At 45.2% G+C, this 13,426-nt stretch overlaps 1 protein-coding gene across 2 annotated transcripts in view; it reads left to right on the top strand.

Annotated features, from left to right (window-relative positions):
- Positions 1-236: 236 nt before the first annotated feature.
- Positions 237-13,426, top strand: part of LOC147637727 (arginyl-tRNA--protein transferase 2-like) — a 39,169-nt gene continuing 25,979 nt past the window's right edge. For both annotated transcript variants that reach the window (XM_086799561.1, XM_086799560.1), the window contains exons 1-2: positions 237-676; positions 2,029-2,168. In XM_086799561.1, coding sequence (XP_086655687.1) covers positions 2,057-2,168 — 112 coding nt within the window. In that variant the 5' untranslated portion in view covers positions 237-676; positions 2,029-2,056. The remainder of the gene's footprint in view (positions 677-2,028; positions 2,169-13,426) is intronic.

Below are 13,426 nucleotides of genomic sequence, written 5' to 3' on the forward strand. Positions count from 1 at the left end.
GCGCTTTCTTTTTCTGCTGGCGGTTGTATATGTAGTGGGCTTTCACTGCACGTGGCTTTCCTATGGGTTGGTGCACTTTTTCCTTTTTCTTGCAATAAGAGCACTATAGAAACAATGCTATTTGAGGTTATTGAGCCAAAAAAAGTTATGTAAGGTGATTGTGAAAGAGAGGTCGTGGCCATATTTACCAAGTGCATTTATTACATGTAAAAGTTCTGCAAGGTGGTTGTGATAGAGAGGTCATGGCCATATTCACATAATCATCCCATGAGGTCGTGGACATATTCACATAATCATTACATGAGGTCATGGCCAATTTGTCTACTAAAGCAAATAGCTCCTATTAAATGCAAGCTGCCCTTAATATTTGATATCATTATCATTATTATTGATAATTCCTATTAAAGATCTTAGAACTAATATATATTACTAATATTACCATTATATTAATATATTAGTAATATAGTACTATTAGTAATATTAATATTACTAATATTAATATTACTAATGGTACTATATTAATATATACCCTAATATTTTCTTTTTTATCCTTTACTTTCTCTTGATCCTCTAGGACACTCGCATCTCCATCGTTGCCGAGCCAAGTACACTCGCATCACTTTCACTGCTCTGGTGTGTTGGCTCTACGTTTGCGCAGATCAACAGCGAATACAAGGTACAGAGCTTCTACTCTCTGCGTTTTTTCTATGGCTGTACAGACTTACACAGTGGGATCTAGGCGAGTGCAAGTGGTAGGACCTCTTCAGCCTAGAGAGCCCTACCACCCCCTTTTTTCGTTACCTGGCGAGGATGGGTCACATGATCCAGATTCATGAGATAGATGGCACCCTGGCAGCGGTATACCACGGGGCCTTCCTAGGGCACCTCCTCTTGCTTCCTTGAAGATGTTTGGAAGCATTTGTGGGACAGCTATCAGCCGAGGAAGGTCACACTCTTCCTCTGGCAGCTAGCCCACCGCAGTCTCACTGTTGGCACTCGGTTGGCCATCGAAGGACGACCGGCACAGTGTGTGCGATGCAACCACCCTAGTTGCAGTGGCATTGCCTTTGGGACTGTCCCAAAGCACAAGAAGTCTGGCAGAGGATCCTTTGTCTATACATGACGGTGCGGTCCACCCACGTACTATCATCTAGGGGGCAATAGCCGGGGTTTTTGAGGCCGGCCCCGCTCTCCTATATGAGGAGGTAAGAGATGGGCAGGCCCTCTGACTCCCTCATTGTAGGATTGATACAGTTCATACCCCTGACAGGTCGGCAGAGGCTTGGTCTCCAGTCACTAGTCCGAGATGGGAGATCATCAGCAGCATAGGTGCTTGGCATATATGGCGGACCCGTTGCAATGAGGCCATCGAGGGTACTCACACTTCCAGCTGAGTCCATCCACTCCATTTGGACTGACGTCATTCATGCACTCCATGGTCAGTGGGGGAAGCTTTAGGGCGGGTCGGATCACAAGCGTAGATGGCGAGAGGCCTTCCTGCGGACATGGTGCATGGGTCCCTTTCTCACTGATCAGGCCGGCATGATTACTTGGCATTACAGGCTGCCGGTTTGGCGCCCCCCTTCTCCCCCACCCTTCCCCCTTGTATGAGGTAGTTACCCTGCGAGAGCGGCCAGCCATGGAGGGAACCTCCCCTCCCTACTTTTGTTTTTGCCTCTTATGATGGTTATGAGCATATATGTTTAGCCCTCAAGCTGCTTATTTTTAACTAATAGAAGGATCTCTTTCTTGGGAAAAAAAAACTTGCGATGTGTGGGTTTCAACACAAACAGGCTAACCACAATACCCAGGCCTGCTTTTGAAAAATATTTTCTTCATGTGGGGGCACAAAAATTGAGCTAGAGGCTGGCACCCCCTCAGGTGGTGGGGACCTGCCTGCAGCAGCATGTATTCCACTTGCCACTCGCTAGATGGGATTGTTTCAGAAGGTTCTTTGATCAGGCTTTATTTTTCAGACGGTTTTTTCTTTCAACTGCTAAGCATTTTTTCCTTATGCTGCCTTTTCAGGTAGTAGAACTCACGCACCAAGCAGGACATGGCAAAGAGAGACAAGGAGAGGGGAGAGCCTAGCGTAGTTGAGGACCAGGGTTTGTATGCAAGCTCCTGTGGCTACTGTAAATCAAATGCAAAGAGCAGTGTTTCATACGGTAATTGTCTCACAATAAAGCCATCAAACTCTTATTTTATTTGGCTTTTATTGCAGTAAACCAACTGCCCTGGGTGTCTGTTTCAAAATGCATGTCATGTGATGCGGATATGCTTTTGTGGCCTTATGATGGCAGGCTGTCAGACATGGTTATATTTTTCTGGCCTTTTAATGGTGGGCCATCAGAGGTTGTTGTCCAGGCATTGTTGTAATCTAGCCTTAGTTGCATTCGGTCCCGATTCTGTGATCCATCACCTACTTCTTAGACAGTTACAATTGCTTTCCTTCCATACCACTATTTTAGGGCAGACGTTGCAAGTCTATGTGTCCCATCAGGAGTGCGGCCCTGGCATCAGTCTGTGTGACCACTCCAGTAGGAGAAGGCCTAGACTTCTCTACTTAAGACCTGCTTGAGAACTGCATTTGATTATGAAATGCTCGTCTTTGTCTCTGTGTATTGGGGAGGGGGAGTTTCAATTTCGAAAGCCACCATCATCTACAAGGACCTCATACCAATGCAAATCGCACATAGAAGGGAATCTTGCAAACAAGTTTAGACAGCTAGGTTTAAACCAAATGGAGTGTCCTCTTCTTAGAGAAAAGAAGCATACATGCCACTGTTATTTCAGTGGTACAAAATGGCAGAAATCTTTTATCGGTTATGCCCTTTCCTTTTCTGCAAAGACTAAGGTGGCTCATCCAAAGCGACTCAAGGGCCACTTGGAGATGCTCTCTTGCTCATAGAAATTGCCTTATCAAAGGTCTCCCCAGCTTCCTCCCTTGTGGCCTCTAATTCCTTCTGGAGCCTTGCCTGCTTGTTTTGAATCTCTGATTTCGCCTCATCAAGATCTGGGCACAATGTAGCATTCTCCTTCTTGAACTGCTCAGGTTCCATTTTCAAGCCCTCTTTGATGGATTCCTCATCATTCTTCCCGTCTACATTCTGGCCATCATGTGGTTCAGCTTCCCGTTCAGCCCATTCCACGGAGCGGAGCGTGTCATGCGGGGAGAGAGAGACAGAAAGAAAGAAAGACATGTTAAGCGTCTACTAAAGACCCGATGGGCCTATGAGGCCAAAGTGATAATGATATATTATTGGGAGTATTTAAAAGATACAATGCTCCATGGGTTCAAAGAACCAGATGATGTCCATGTACAACTGAGATGAATACAGTACCAAACAAGAGACTCGAAGTAGACGTTTGAAGGAGAGCAATCCACTTGTGTAGTTTAGTCTCTACGGTCCTGTGCCTTCACTGGAATCTGCGGAGAGCGCCCCACTGGTGTTCCAGGACCACGCATAAACAGGCGCTCCCTTACTAACGCCTGGCTCTCCCGATCCCGGCACCCATGGACCGTGGTTCTCCAGAAGCTTGGACTACCCGGCATCGAACGGGTGTTAGCAGTAGAGAGTAACCTTTATCAGATTTACATCAAAGTCCTTTACTTAAATCTCAATCCACTTACCTGTAGCCCGCTAGTGGAAGACAATTACCTGATGCATCTAGGTGCAGCTACTAGAGATGGACACCAGGGCGTAGTAGCCTACTGGAAAGAGGGAAGAGTACGCAGTCGCCTGGAGGGTTGAGTGCAGCCGCTTGTGGAAGAGGGCATCTGCTTGTGTAGAGAGAGAACAGCCGCAAAAACAAAGGTTAAAAAGAATGCTATAAAGTAAACAAGTGCAATACACTTACCACCTGTTCACACGCAACAAAACTCGTCAGAAGACAGCAAACTTCACGACTCAGTGGCAGGCGTCTCCGCTCAGTAAGTGGCACGTCAAACAGGCAAACACAAGAATACAAGTCATGCGAAAACAGTTCTAAACATGCAAAACATGAATGCATGCGCAAATAGTATCATGGACATATCTCCCGTTCATGGAACAAGTACAAAACATCTGTCGGGCACAATGATGGCATGACAGAGAAACATAAATCCTGGTCTTCCTATGGAGTGACAGTCCCATAGGTAAGACACAGATCCAGGCACGAGACTCCCTATGGAGTGACAGTCCCATAGGCAAGACACGACACAAATACTGGCTCTTCCATGGTGTGACAATCCCATGGATAGAACACAGTCCAGGTCATACACGGGTGGCACCAGTCTGGCTCCCGTCCATACGACACTGCCCTGCTAACACACGGGTGGCACTAGTCTGGCTCCCGTCCATGTTATGCAAAAATATTGGCCCCTTCACATGAGACTCTGGCCTTGCCTCAAGTGAACGAGACACAAATCTGGAGATGGACCAAATGGTCGGCCAATTGGTGACACCGCCCCGGGCTTCTAAAGTGTTGTCCTCAACTGAAAAGCCTCAAGATATGCCTGCAACAACTGTGGATAGTCAACAAAATAATCCTCATTTACCCACTTTGCATCAATGGGCAAATAATTCTTGAACTTCATAAGGTATCTCATGGAAAGCTTTTCTGCAGGTAGCTTTCGGTCCTTGTGAAAGAAAATCTGTTCAGGCTGGAGGATCTCCTCAAGCTCATCAATCTCTGGCGGATCTTCTGTGACAGGCTCGTCAGGATGTGGCCCGACATATTTCCGGAAAAGACTCACATGAAATGCATTGTGAATCTTCCAATGACTAGGTAAAGCAAGCCTGTATGACACTTCATTGATCTTTTGAATCACCTTGAAGGGTCCATGATAGCGAGGAGAAAGGTTAGGATATGATCCTTCTCGTCCTGGCCTCTTCCGAAGCCTAGTCTTCTCAAATTTCAGCAAAACCCAATCACCTTCTTTGACTTGCATGTCCCTTCTATGCTTGTTAGCAGCCATTTTATGCTTATCTTGTGATCTTGTAATGGCTGTCCGTACCTGAGCAAAAGCTACATCCAAGTCACGAACATATTCATGAGCTGCAAAAATCTCATCCTTTGTACGAAGGATGGGTGGCAATACCACTCTGCCATAAATAATCTCAAACGGGGCTTTTCCCGTGGAGGCATGATCGTATTGTTGTAGGAAACTCAACAAGTGGAAGATACTTCTCCCATGCAGTCTTTTGATCTGCCACATAACATTTCAACAAATCCAACACGGTTGAATTTCCAGCTTCACTTTGGCCATCCGTTTGGGGATGATAAGCTGATGAAAACTCAAGTTTAGTGCCCATGTTATCAAATAAAGCCCTCCAAAAGAGGCTCGTAGTCCTGGGATCTCTATCCCCAACAATGGATTTAGGCATACCATGGTGTTTGAAAATATTAGCAAGAAAAAGCTTTACCATATGATCAACTTTAATGGTTTTCTTGACGGGAAAGAAATGAGCTTGCTTGCTAAGACTGTCCACAATGGTCCAAATAGCATCATTCCCATGCTGGGCCTGGGATCTAGGTTTGGCAAGTAATACATGCACGTACATATGCCTCAATGTCTTTACGCATGCTTGGCCAAAAGAAATCTCTCTCAATCATGCGTGTAGTGGGCATGATACCTCTATGACTAGCATAAGGTGGAGCGTGATATTCCTCCATAACCTTTGGACGCAAATCCTTCACCACACATAGGCAGTTATCCTTCATAAGATAACCCTCGTTGATAATATAAGAGGCATGTGCCATCAAATCAATCCATATATGGCAAGAATCAGCATCCAAATGATACAAATGTCGCATAGCAGATAAGTCCCCATGAGAGGCCACTGAAACTGCAGCCACATAAGGTCTCCTGGATAATGCATCTGCCACCACATTTCTTTTCCGGAGTATGCACAATCTGAAAATGAAACATGGAAAGAAAGTTTGCCATTCTCATCTGCTTCTCTGAAAGCTCTGTTTGAGATAGAAAGTATCTCAAGCTTTGACGATCTGTCTTGACTACAAATTCAGTCCCAAGAAGATAATGTTTCCATATCTTTAAGGCATGAATTACAGCCAAGAGCTCTTTCTCATAGATATCCATATGAAGCTTAGCATCATGCAAACGATGGCTCTCATATGCAACTGCATGCCTTTCTTGATTTAGGACAACCCCTAGAGAATCGCCACAAGCATCAGATTCTACTACGAATGACCTTTGCAAGTCAGGAATAATTAATACGGGTCCACATATGATAGCATGCTTGAGCTGCAAGAAGGCATCTTGTTCTTTTGGAGTCCATTTGAAAGTGGTTTTCTTCTTTGTGAGATCATGTAGAGGGGTGGCTATCATAGCAAAATGCCTTATGAAACGCCTCTAATATGAACATATTCTCAGAAAACTACGTACTTGATGTACGTTTTGCAATTCTGGCCAATTCCGAATGGTTTCTATCTTTGCAGGATCCATTGTAACTCCATCCTTGGATACAATGTGACCCAAATAATGTATCTCGGAAAGGAAAAACTCACTTTTCTTGGCATTAATGAAAAGTTTATGCTTCCGCAACTCTTCGAGCACTGTGACCAAATGAGTTCTATGTTCTTGCTCATTCTTGGAGAAAACCAAGATGCCATCAAAGAATACACTTGTGAATTTGCGATGGGGTCGGAATATCCTATCCATCATACGATTAAACGTGGTAGGAGCATTGGTGAGACCAAAAGGCATCCTGAATGCGGTTTTATGGACATCTTGTGGCACCACTCGTATTTGGTGATAACCACTCTTCAAATCAAGACGGCTGAAACAAGCCGAACCATCAAGCTTATCCAAAATGTCATCAATATGCGGAATTGGGAATCTATTCTTGATGGTAAGCTTATTTAAAGCTCTATAGTCCACACACATGCGGAATGACCCGTCTTTCTTTTGAACAAGAAGCACAGGAGAGCAATAAGGTGAGGAACTAGGCTGAACCAAACCTCTCTCTAAAAGCTCATTTACCTGCTTCATGATCTCTTCTTGTGCGGCACTCACACGGTATGCGGGTTTGTTAGGTGGAGAACTACCTGGCACAAGATCTATGCGATGATCCTCGGGCCTTTGGGGAGGTAATTCACCTGGCAATGCATCAGCAAAACAATCGTTGAATGCATGAAGAAAATTCAGCCTATCGTAGATACTGTATCGGGTTCTTGCTGGAGATTTGTGTTTGGAGTATTGTCCTTCAGCGGAGAATGCTGCAAATTTGTTCACCAAGCCGGTTTCTCAGGCTTCCTTGGCTCCTCATCTTTGGCTTCTCGAAGTTTGTTCAGCATCTGGTGCTAAGAGGGGGTGTTAGCACATTCATCCCCTGTTTCTGCCCATTTCTGGTGTCCTTTTGGTCCCTTTTGCATGGCCCTTGATTGTGGGCTGGCCACCCCTATTTTACATATTTTTCTGGGATTTTTCCCAGTCGGCCAGCTACTGATGTCGAGTTGGCCAGCATTCCCCACCTATTTAAATAGGTGGGCTGGTCTCTCATTCTTGTATCTTGCCTAGTATATCTTTTGCTCCCTCACTTATGAGACTGCTTGTGTCTCTTGCTTGGGACAATTGTCTTTGTTTTTTTTCGCTCTCTTGCACTATTATCTTCTCTACATTGTGCAATCATCAAGAACCAAGGTGCCAAATATTCATTATCAAACTCCTCTGTCCTCACCTCTGCCCGCGCTGTTGCCCCTACTGCCTCCTCTGCCTTCGCCTTTGGCCCCCCGCCTCGTTTCTGCCCCGTCTTCTCCTTTGTCCTCGCCTCTGCCCCCACCGCCTCCTCTGCCCTCGCCTCTGCCCCCACCGCCTCCTCTGTCCATGCTACTACCCGTGCCTCCTCCTCTGCCTTCTCTTCAGTCCCCCGCCGCCTCCTGCTCCTTGCCCGCGCTGCCCTCTGCTGTGAGGATTATGTTGTTAATCCTTCATATTGTGTACTAATTACTACTTAAGTAATTAACTTAGAACAAGAACCTTCAAGAGAACACTTGAGATAAGATTGAATTGACTTGTTGTCATTAAACTGAGTACAATAGGTCTCTTATATAAGAGATGAAGAGACACATTTGAAGAGGCATGTCCTTTGACGAAAGGACATGACCTTAGACGAAAGGGTACATCTTTAGGCTAAGGGATGTGTCTATTCGATGTAGAGGCACAACCATTCATCAAGGGATACAACCATTCGTTGAAGGGATGTGGCTATTCGATGAAGAGGTACATCCTTTGGCGAAGAGTCGCAACCAGTCGAGGGTACGGGTTCCCTTTGGCTGGTTACTCTTTGCATCTGCAACAGGAATCAGCAATGAAGAGAGAATCTGATACATAAATACGTCACAATCGTGACATTCCCTCCCATTTAAAATAAAACCCATGTGTCAAATGATAGACATCCGTTTGTCAAAGAACTCCTGAAGAAGGTTAGGGTACTTTTGCATTTCTTCATTTGTTTGCCAAGTGGAATCAGACTCATCCAAGTCCATCCACTTCACAAGAAATTCTGTAGTCAACTTTCTTCTTGTTTCCTTTTGTCGTACGTCAAGTATTACTTCTGGAACAAGAATATGGTCATCTTCAATTTCTGGTACATATGAAGATAAGTCTGGAATAGGTGAATCTCCTTGAACATACTGTTTGAGCCAAGAAATGTGAAAAGTCGGATGAATCTTTCCCCATGAAGGTGGAAGTTCCAACTTGTAACTGACAACTGAATTTTTCTTAAGAATCTTGAAAGGCCCATAGAAGCGAGGTCGCAACTTTGGAAAAACTGACTTCACTGTTTTGTAGCGATGAGGTGCCACATATAACAAAACCAAATGTCCTCCTTGAAATTCTGCATGTCGACGATGCTTGTTGGCCTGTTTTTGATATTTTTGTTGCACATGGACCAATTTATCTCGAACTTGTACAAGCACATCTTGCATCTCCTGAACCAACTGATCTGCCAACGCCACTTTGTGTTGTAAAACAAAGTTTGTAGGCACAATAGGAGTATGCCCATATGCTGCTTGAAATGGAGTTAATCCAATTGCTGAATGATGGGAATTATTATAAGCAAATTTCACGAGTGGTAAATAATCTTCCCATGATGCCAGATGGAATTGAATGTAATGTCGAATCATTTCTTCCAAAATCTGATTGACTCTTTCAGTCTGTCCATCTGTTTGAGGATGATAGGCTGAACTGAATAACAAATTTGTGCCAAGAGATTTGAACAAAGACGTTCAAAAATGTCGAGTGAACTTTGGATCTCTATCAGAGATGATGGTCTTTGGCAAACCATGCAATTTGAAGACATGTTGCACGAACAATGACGTCACATCTGGGGCTGAAGCAGCTTTCTTGCAAGGAATGAAATGCGCCATTTTGAAAAATCGATCAACCACCACAAGAATTTGAGCATTGCCTTTGGATGAACGAGGCAAGGTGGTGATAAAATCCATACTGATACTTTCCCATCTCTCATTGGGAAGTGGCAACGGTTGAAGTAACCCTTGAGGAAGTTGTCGAGAGGCTTTCATTGTTTGACATGAATGACAAGCTTTGACAAATTTGATAACATCTTGTTGCATCTGAGGCCAGAAATATGTAGCAGACAAAAGCCGATATGTCTTGTTGATACCAGGGTGAGCAGCATAAGGGACTTCATGATGTTCTTGAATAAGAATCTTCCGCAATGAAGTATTGTGAGGCACACAAAGGCGGTCAGAAAAGAACAGCAACTCATCCATGATAATGTAGGCTGCAAACATGTTCATTTCTGCAGGACTGGGATTAGAAGATTTGAGAGCACGGAATGCATCTCCAAAATCTCTATCCGTCAAATATTCATTTTTGAAACAAGCAGGGATTTCCATTTGCACATTTGTGATGGCAAAATTAATGGCTCGAGGCATGCGGCTTAAAGCATCTGTAACCACATTCTGAAGACCAAGAACATACTGAATAATCATGTGGAAATTCGCCAAGAATTCAACCCATCTGCCTTGTCGAGAGTTCATAACAGGCTGAGTGAAAATGTACGTCAGAGATTGATGATCTGTGCGTACAACTGAATCTGCTCCAAGAAGATAATGTCTCCATGTTCGATAAGCATGCACGATTGCCAAAAACTCCTTATCATACACAGGATACCTGCTTTGAATGGCTGAAAACTTTCTGCTATCAAAAGCAATGACACGATCTTTCTGCACCAAAACTCCACCAGAACCACGATCTGAGGCATCTGTCATTACATTAAAGGGCTGGGTGGGATCTGCAATGGCCAAGACCGGGGTTGTCGTTAGGGCATGCTTGAGATCATTGAAGGATTGCTCAGCTTCCGAAGACCATTGAAGTTTGTCCAGCTTTGTCAATTCTGTCAAAGGGGCAGCAATTTCCGAAAATCTATGCACCTTGTTGTGATAAAAGTTAGCAAGTCCCAAGAAAGATCGAACATCTGAAATGGTGAGAGGCAAAGGCCAATCCACAATTGCCTGAATCTTCTTAGGATCTACTGCAATCCCATTAGCAGAAATGATGTGACCAAGATATTCCACATGGTTTTTGAAAAATTCGCTCTTCTTTTTGTTGATGTACAGCACATTGTTGCGTAGTACTTCAAAGACTATCTGTAAATGCTCTTTGTGATCGACCATAGATCGGCTAAAAACCAGAATATCATCAAGATAAACGATCACGAACTTGTCCAAGTACGGCCCAAAAATTTCATTCATCAGGGTCATGAAAGTGGCCGGGGCATTGGTTAACCCAAAAGGTATGACCAAGAATTCATAATGGCCGTATTTTGTCCGAAAGGCTGTCTTGTATTCATCACCATTACGGATACGAATTTGATGATAGCCGGACTTCAAATTAATCTTGGAAAACACCTTAGCACCAAGCAGTTGGTCGAGCAACTCATCGATGCGAGGCAAAGGAAATTTGTTCTTGATTGTCAGCTTGTTGAGAGCACGGTAATCAATGCAAAGCCGCATTGATCCATCCTTCTTTTTGACAAGCAAAACCGGGGCTCCGAAGAGACTTGCTGGGACGGATGTGACCTTTGGCGAGCAACTCCTGTAATTGCTTTTGTATCTCCTGAGATTCAGAGTAAGAAACACGGTATGGAGCTCGGGTTGGAGGAGGTTGACCTGGGATAAGATCAATCGGGTGATCCATAGGACGACGAGGAGGCAATGTCGTCGGAAGATCATTCGGAAACAAATCCTGAAAAGGCCTGAAGAAGGGTTGCTCCAAGTAAGCAGTTGTTGATGGCGAGGCTTGAGATTGCTCACTGGTTTTTGCTTCAATCTCCCGTAACATGACCAGGGATGTTGTACAGTCACGTTTGCGGACAAGGCGTTTGACTTGCAGGGCAGAAACAACGGTGATGGGTTTGGCACTGAAAAGGCCATGAAGTTCCAGCTCTCGACCATCATGATATAATTGGATTGAATGGGAACGAAAGCTGATCACCGGATCATATCGATACAGCCAAGATTGTCCCAATATCATGTCATAATGTGACAACGGCATCACTGAAAAATTAAGGTGATCTTGGTAATCTTGAATCTGGAACTGGAGCTGTTGCACCTTTTGGTTACAATTAAGGAAGGAACCATCAGCAAGCTCCACTTGAAAAGCATCCACAAAATGTCGGGTCTGTAGGCGAAGCTTGTGAACCAAAGAGGTGCCCACAAAATTAGTGGAACAGCCACTGTCCACCAGCACATTGATGGGATGGTCGCCAATGAAGCCAAGAAGACTAAGGACCTGCTTGGAAAGATTCACCGGAACAGGGTTGGTACTTTGGCCATTAAGCATCAGGGTACTGATGAACTCAGAAACACGAACAAAACAAGCCAGCTGTTTGTTCTTGTCTTTCACAGGAGGCGGGTCATGATCAGCATGGTGGCAACTGTCCACCTGAGAATTGCGCCGAGTGTTGGAGGGTTTAGGACGCTGAGGACATTCATACCACCGATGATCGCCAGAACAAATTGTGCAGAGGCTTGGGCGACTAGGTTCGGATGAAGTGGCAGTTGATGAAGAGGTTTGCTGTCTTGAAGAGGTTTCTCACTTGAAGTTGCGCCGATCATTGTTGCGACGGTCCTGTCGAGACCGATCTCGGTTTCTGCTGCTGCCAGAGGATTCGGTCTGAGAGGATCCTGCATTTGATGCGGTCGGAAAAGTGCGGCCGGAAGGACTGTTGTCCAGAATATGGTCACCGAGAGTTGGGTTGTCCAGAATTAGGACGTTGGGGTTGGCTAGTCCCATTGGGTTGATTCCGCTGAGAGGAACGGGCGCCGGAGGAAAAGTTCCTGGGAGGACGCCGGTAATCACTAATGCGCTCGACATACGAGATTGCTTCATCCAGGGTGGCAGGATTATACTTATGGACTTCGTCTTGGATTGTGGGTTCAAGCCCGTCAATGAAGCTGTGAAGCTGGTCAGAGGGGCTGAGTGTCTCTATCTCCAGAGCCAGTTTTTGAAACTCTGAGATGTACGCGGCCACGGAGCCAGTTTAACTCAGGCGGCAGAGAGAAGACCTGGCATGAAAGTTCGCATTTGCAGGCTCAAAAGCCTTGCGAAGAGCACGCCGGAATTTATCCCACGTTGGAGTAAACTTGCCATCTGCAATCCTGCGTCGCCACCAAAGAAAGGCGGTATCTTTCAAGAGGGTATTGGCCAATGCCACCTTTTTGTTTTCGGGCAATTCAGTATTTGAGAAATAAATCTCCATCTTGCAGAGCCAGTGATCGATTAACCGCTTATCGCGGCGGCCATTGTAGGGCTCAGGTAACTTGATGTCCATCTTTCGTGTTTGTGCTGTGGTCATTAATTTATATAAAAGTTTAAGTTCAACATTGTCTACCTCGGCAGTCGGATCGGGAGGAGTTAAGGGATCGTCCTGCTGGCCCACCGAGGATGATGATGATGATTGTGGAGAACGCGAACGATGCGCTCGCTGTGACTTCATGGATCCCTCGCGCTGATGTTGGTGCCGTTGCTGCATGGCTTCCGTTTGTGATCTCATTGATGTCATACCGTCGAAAAAAGCCTTTTGCAAGTCCTCCATCTGAGGATCGGCGGGTGGCACGTTGTCGTGCGAAGTCGACATTTGGAGAACTCAGATCGAGTACTGTGGTGAAGCAGGAAAGGTCCACCCGAAATGTAGAATGGAAGGAACAACTGCTGGAGAGGCAGTAACAGGATCCTCGTACACGAAGTCGGGGTCTTCCACTTCTTTGGGATCGTCCTCGGAAGTTACTGCGTCGGCTTCCGCCAAAGAACTGGGCACCGGAGATAATGGAGTATAGTCGGGGACGAAGATCTCGCAGTAAAAATTGTTAGAAGTCATCTCCTGTCTATATTCATACACCAGGGCCTCTGTTGTGGGTGTGCCCGCCCTGTATATCATTTTTCCACACTCCC

The sequence above is a fragment of the Cibotium barometz genome, chromosome 6 (genome assembly GCF_041138505.1).
Source record: "Cibotium barometz isolate CiBa-2024 chromosome 6, ASM4113850v1, whole genome shotgun sequence".
In the NCBI taxonomy this organism is placed as follows: Eukaryota; Viridiplantae; Streptophyta; class Polypodiopsida; order Cyatheales; family Cibotiaceae; genus Cibotium; species Cibotium barometz.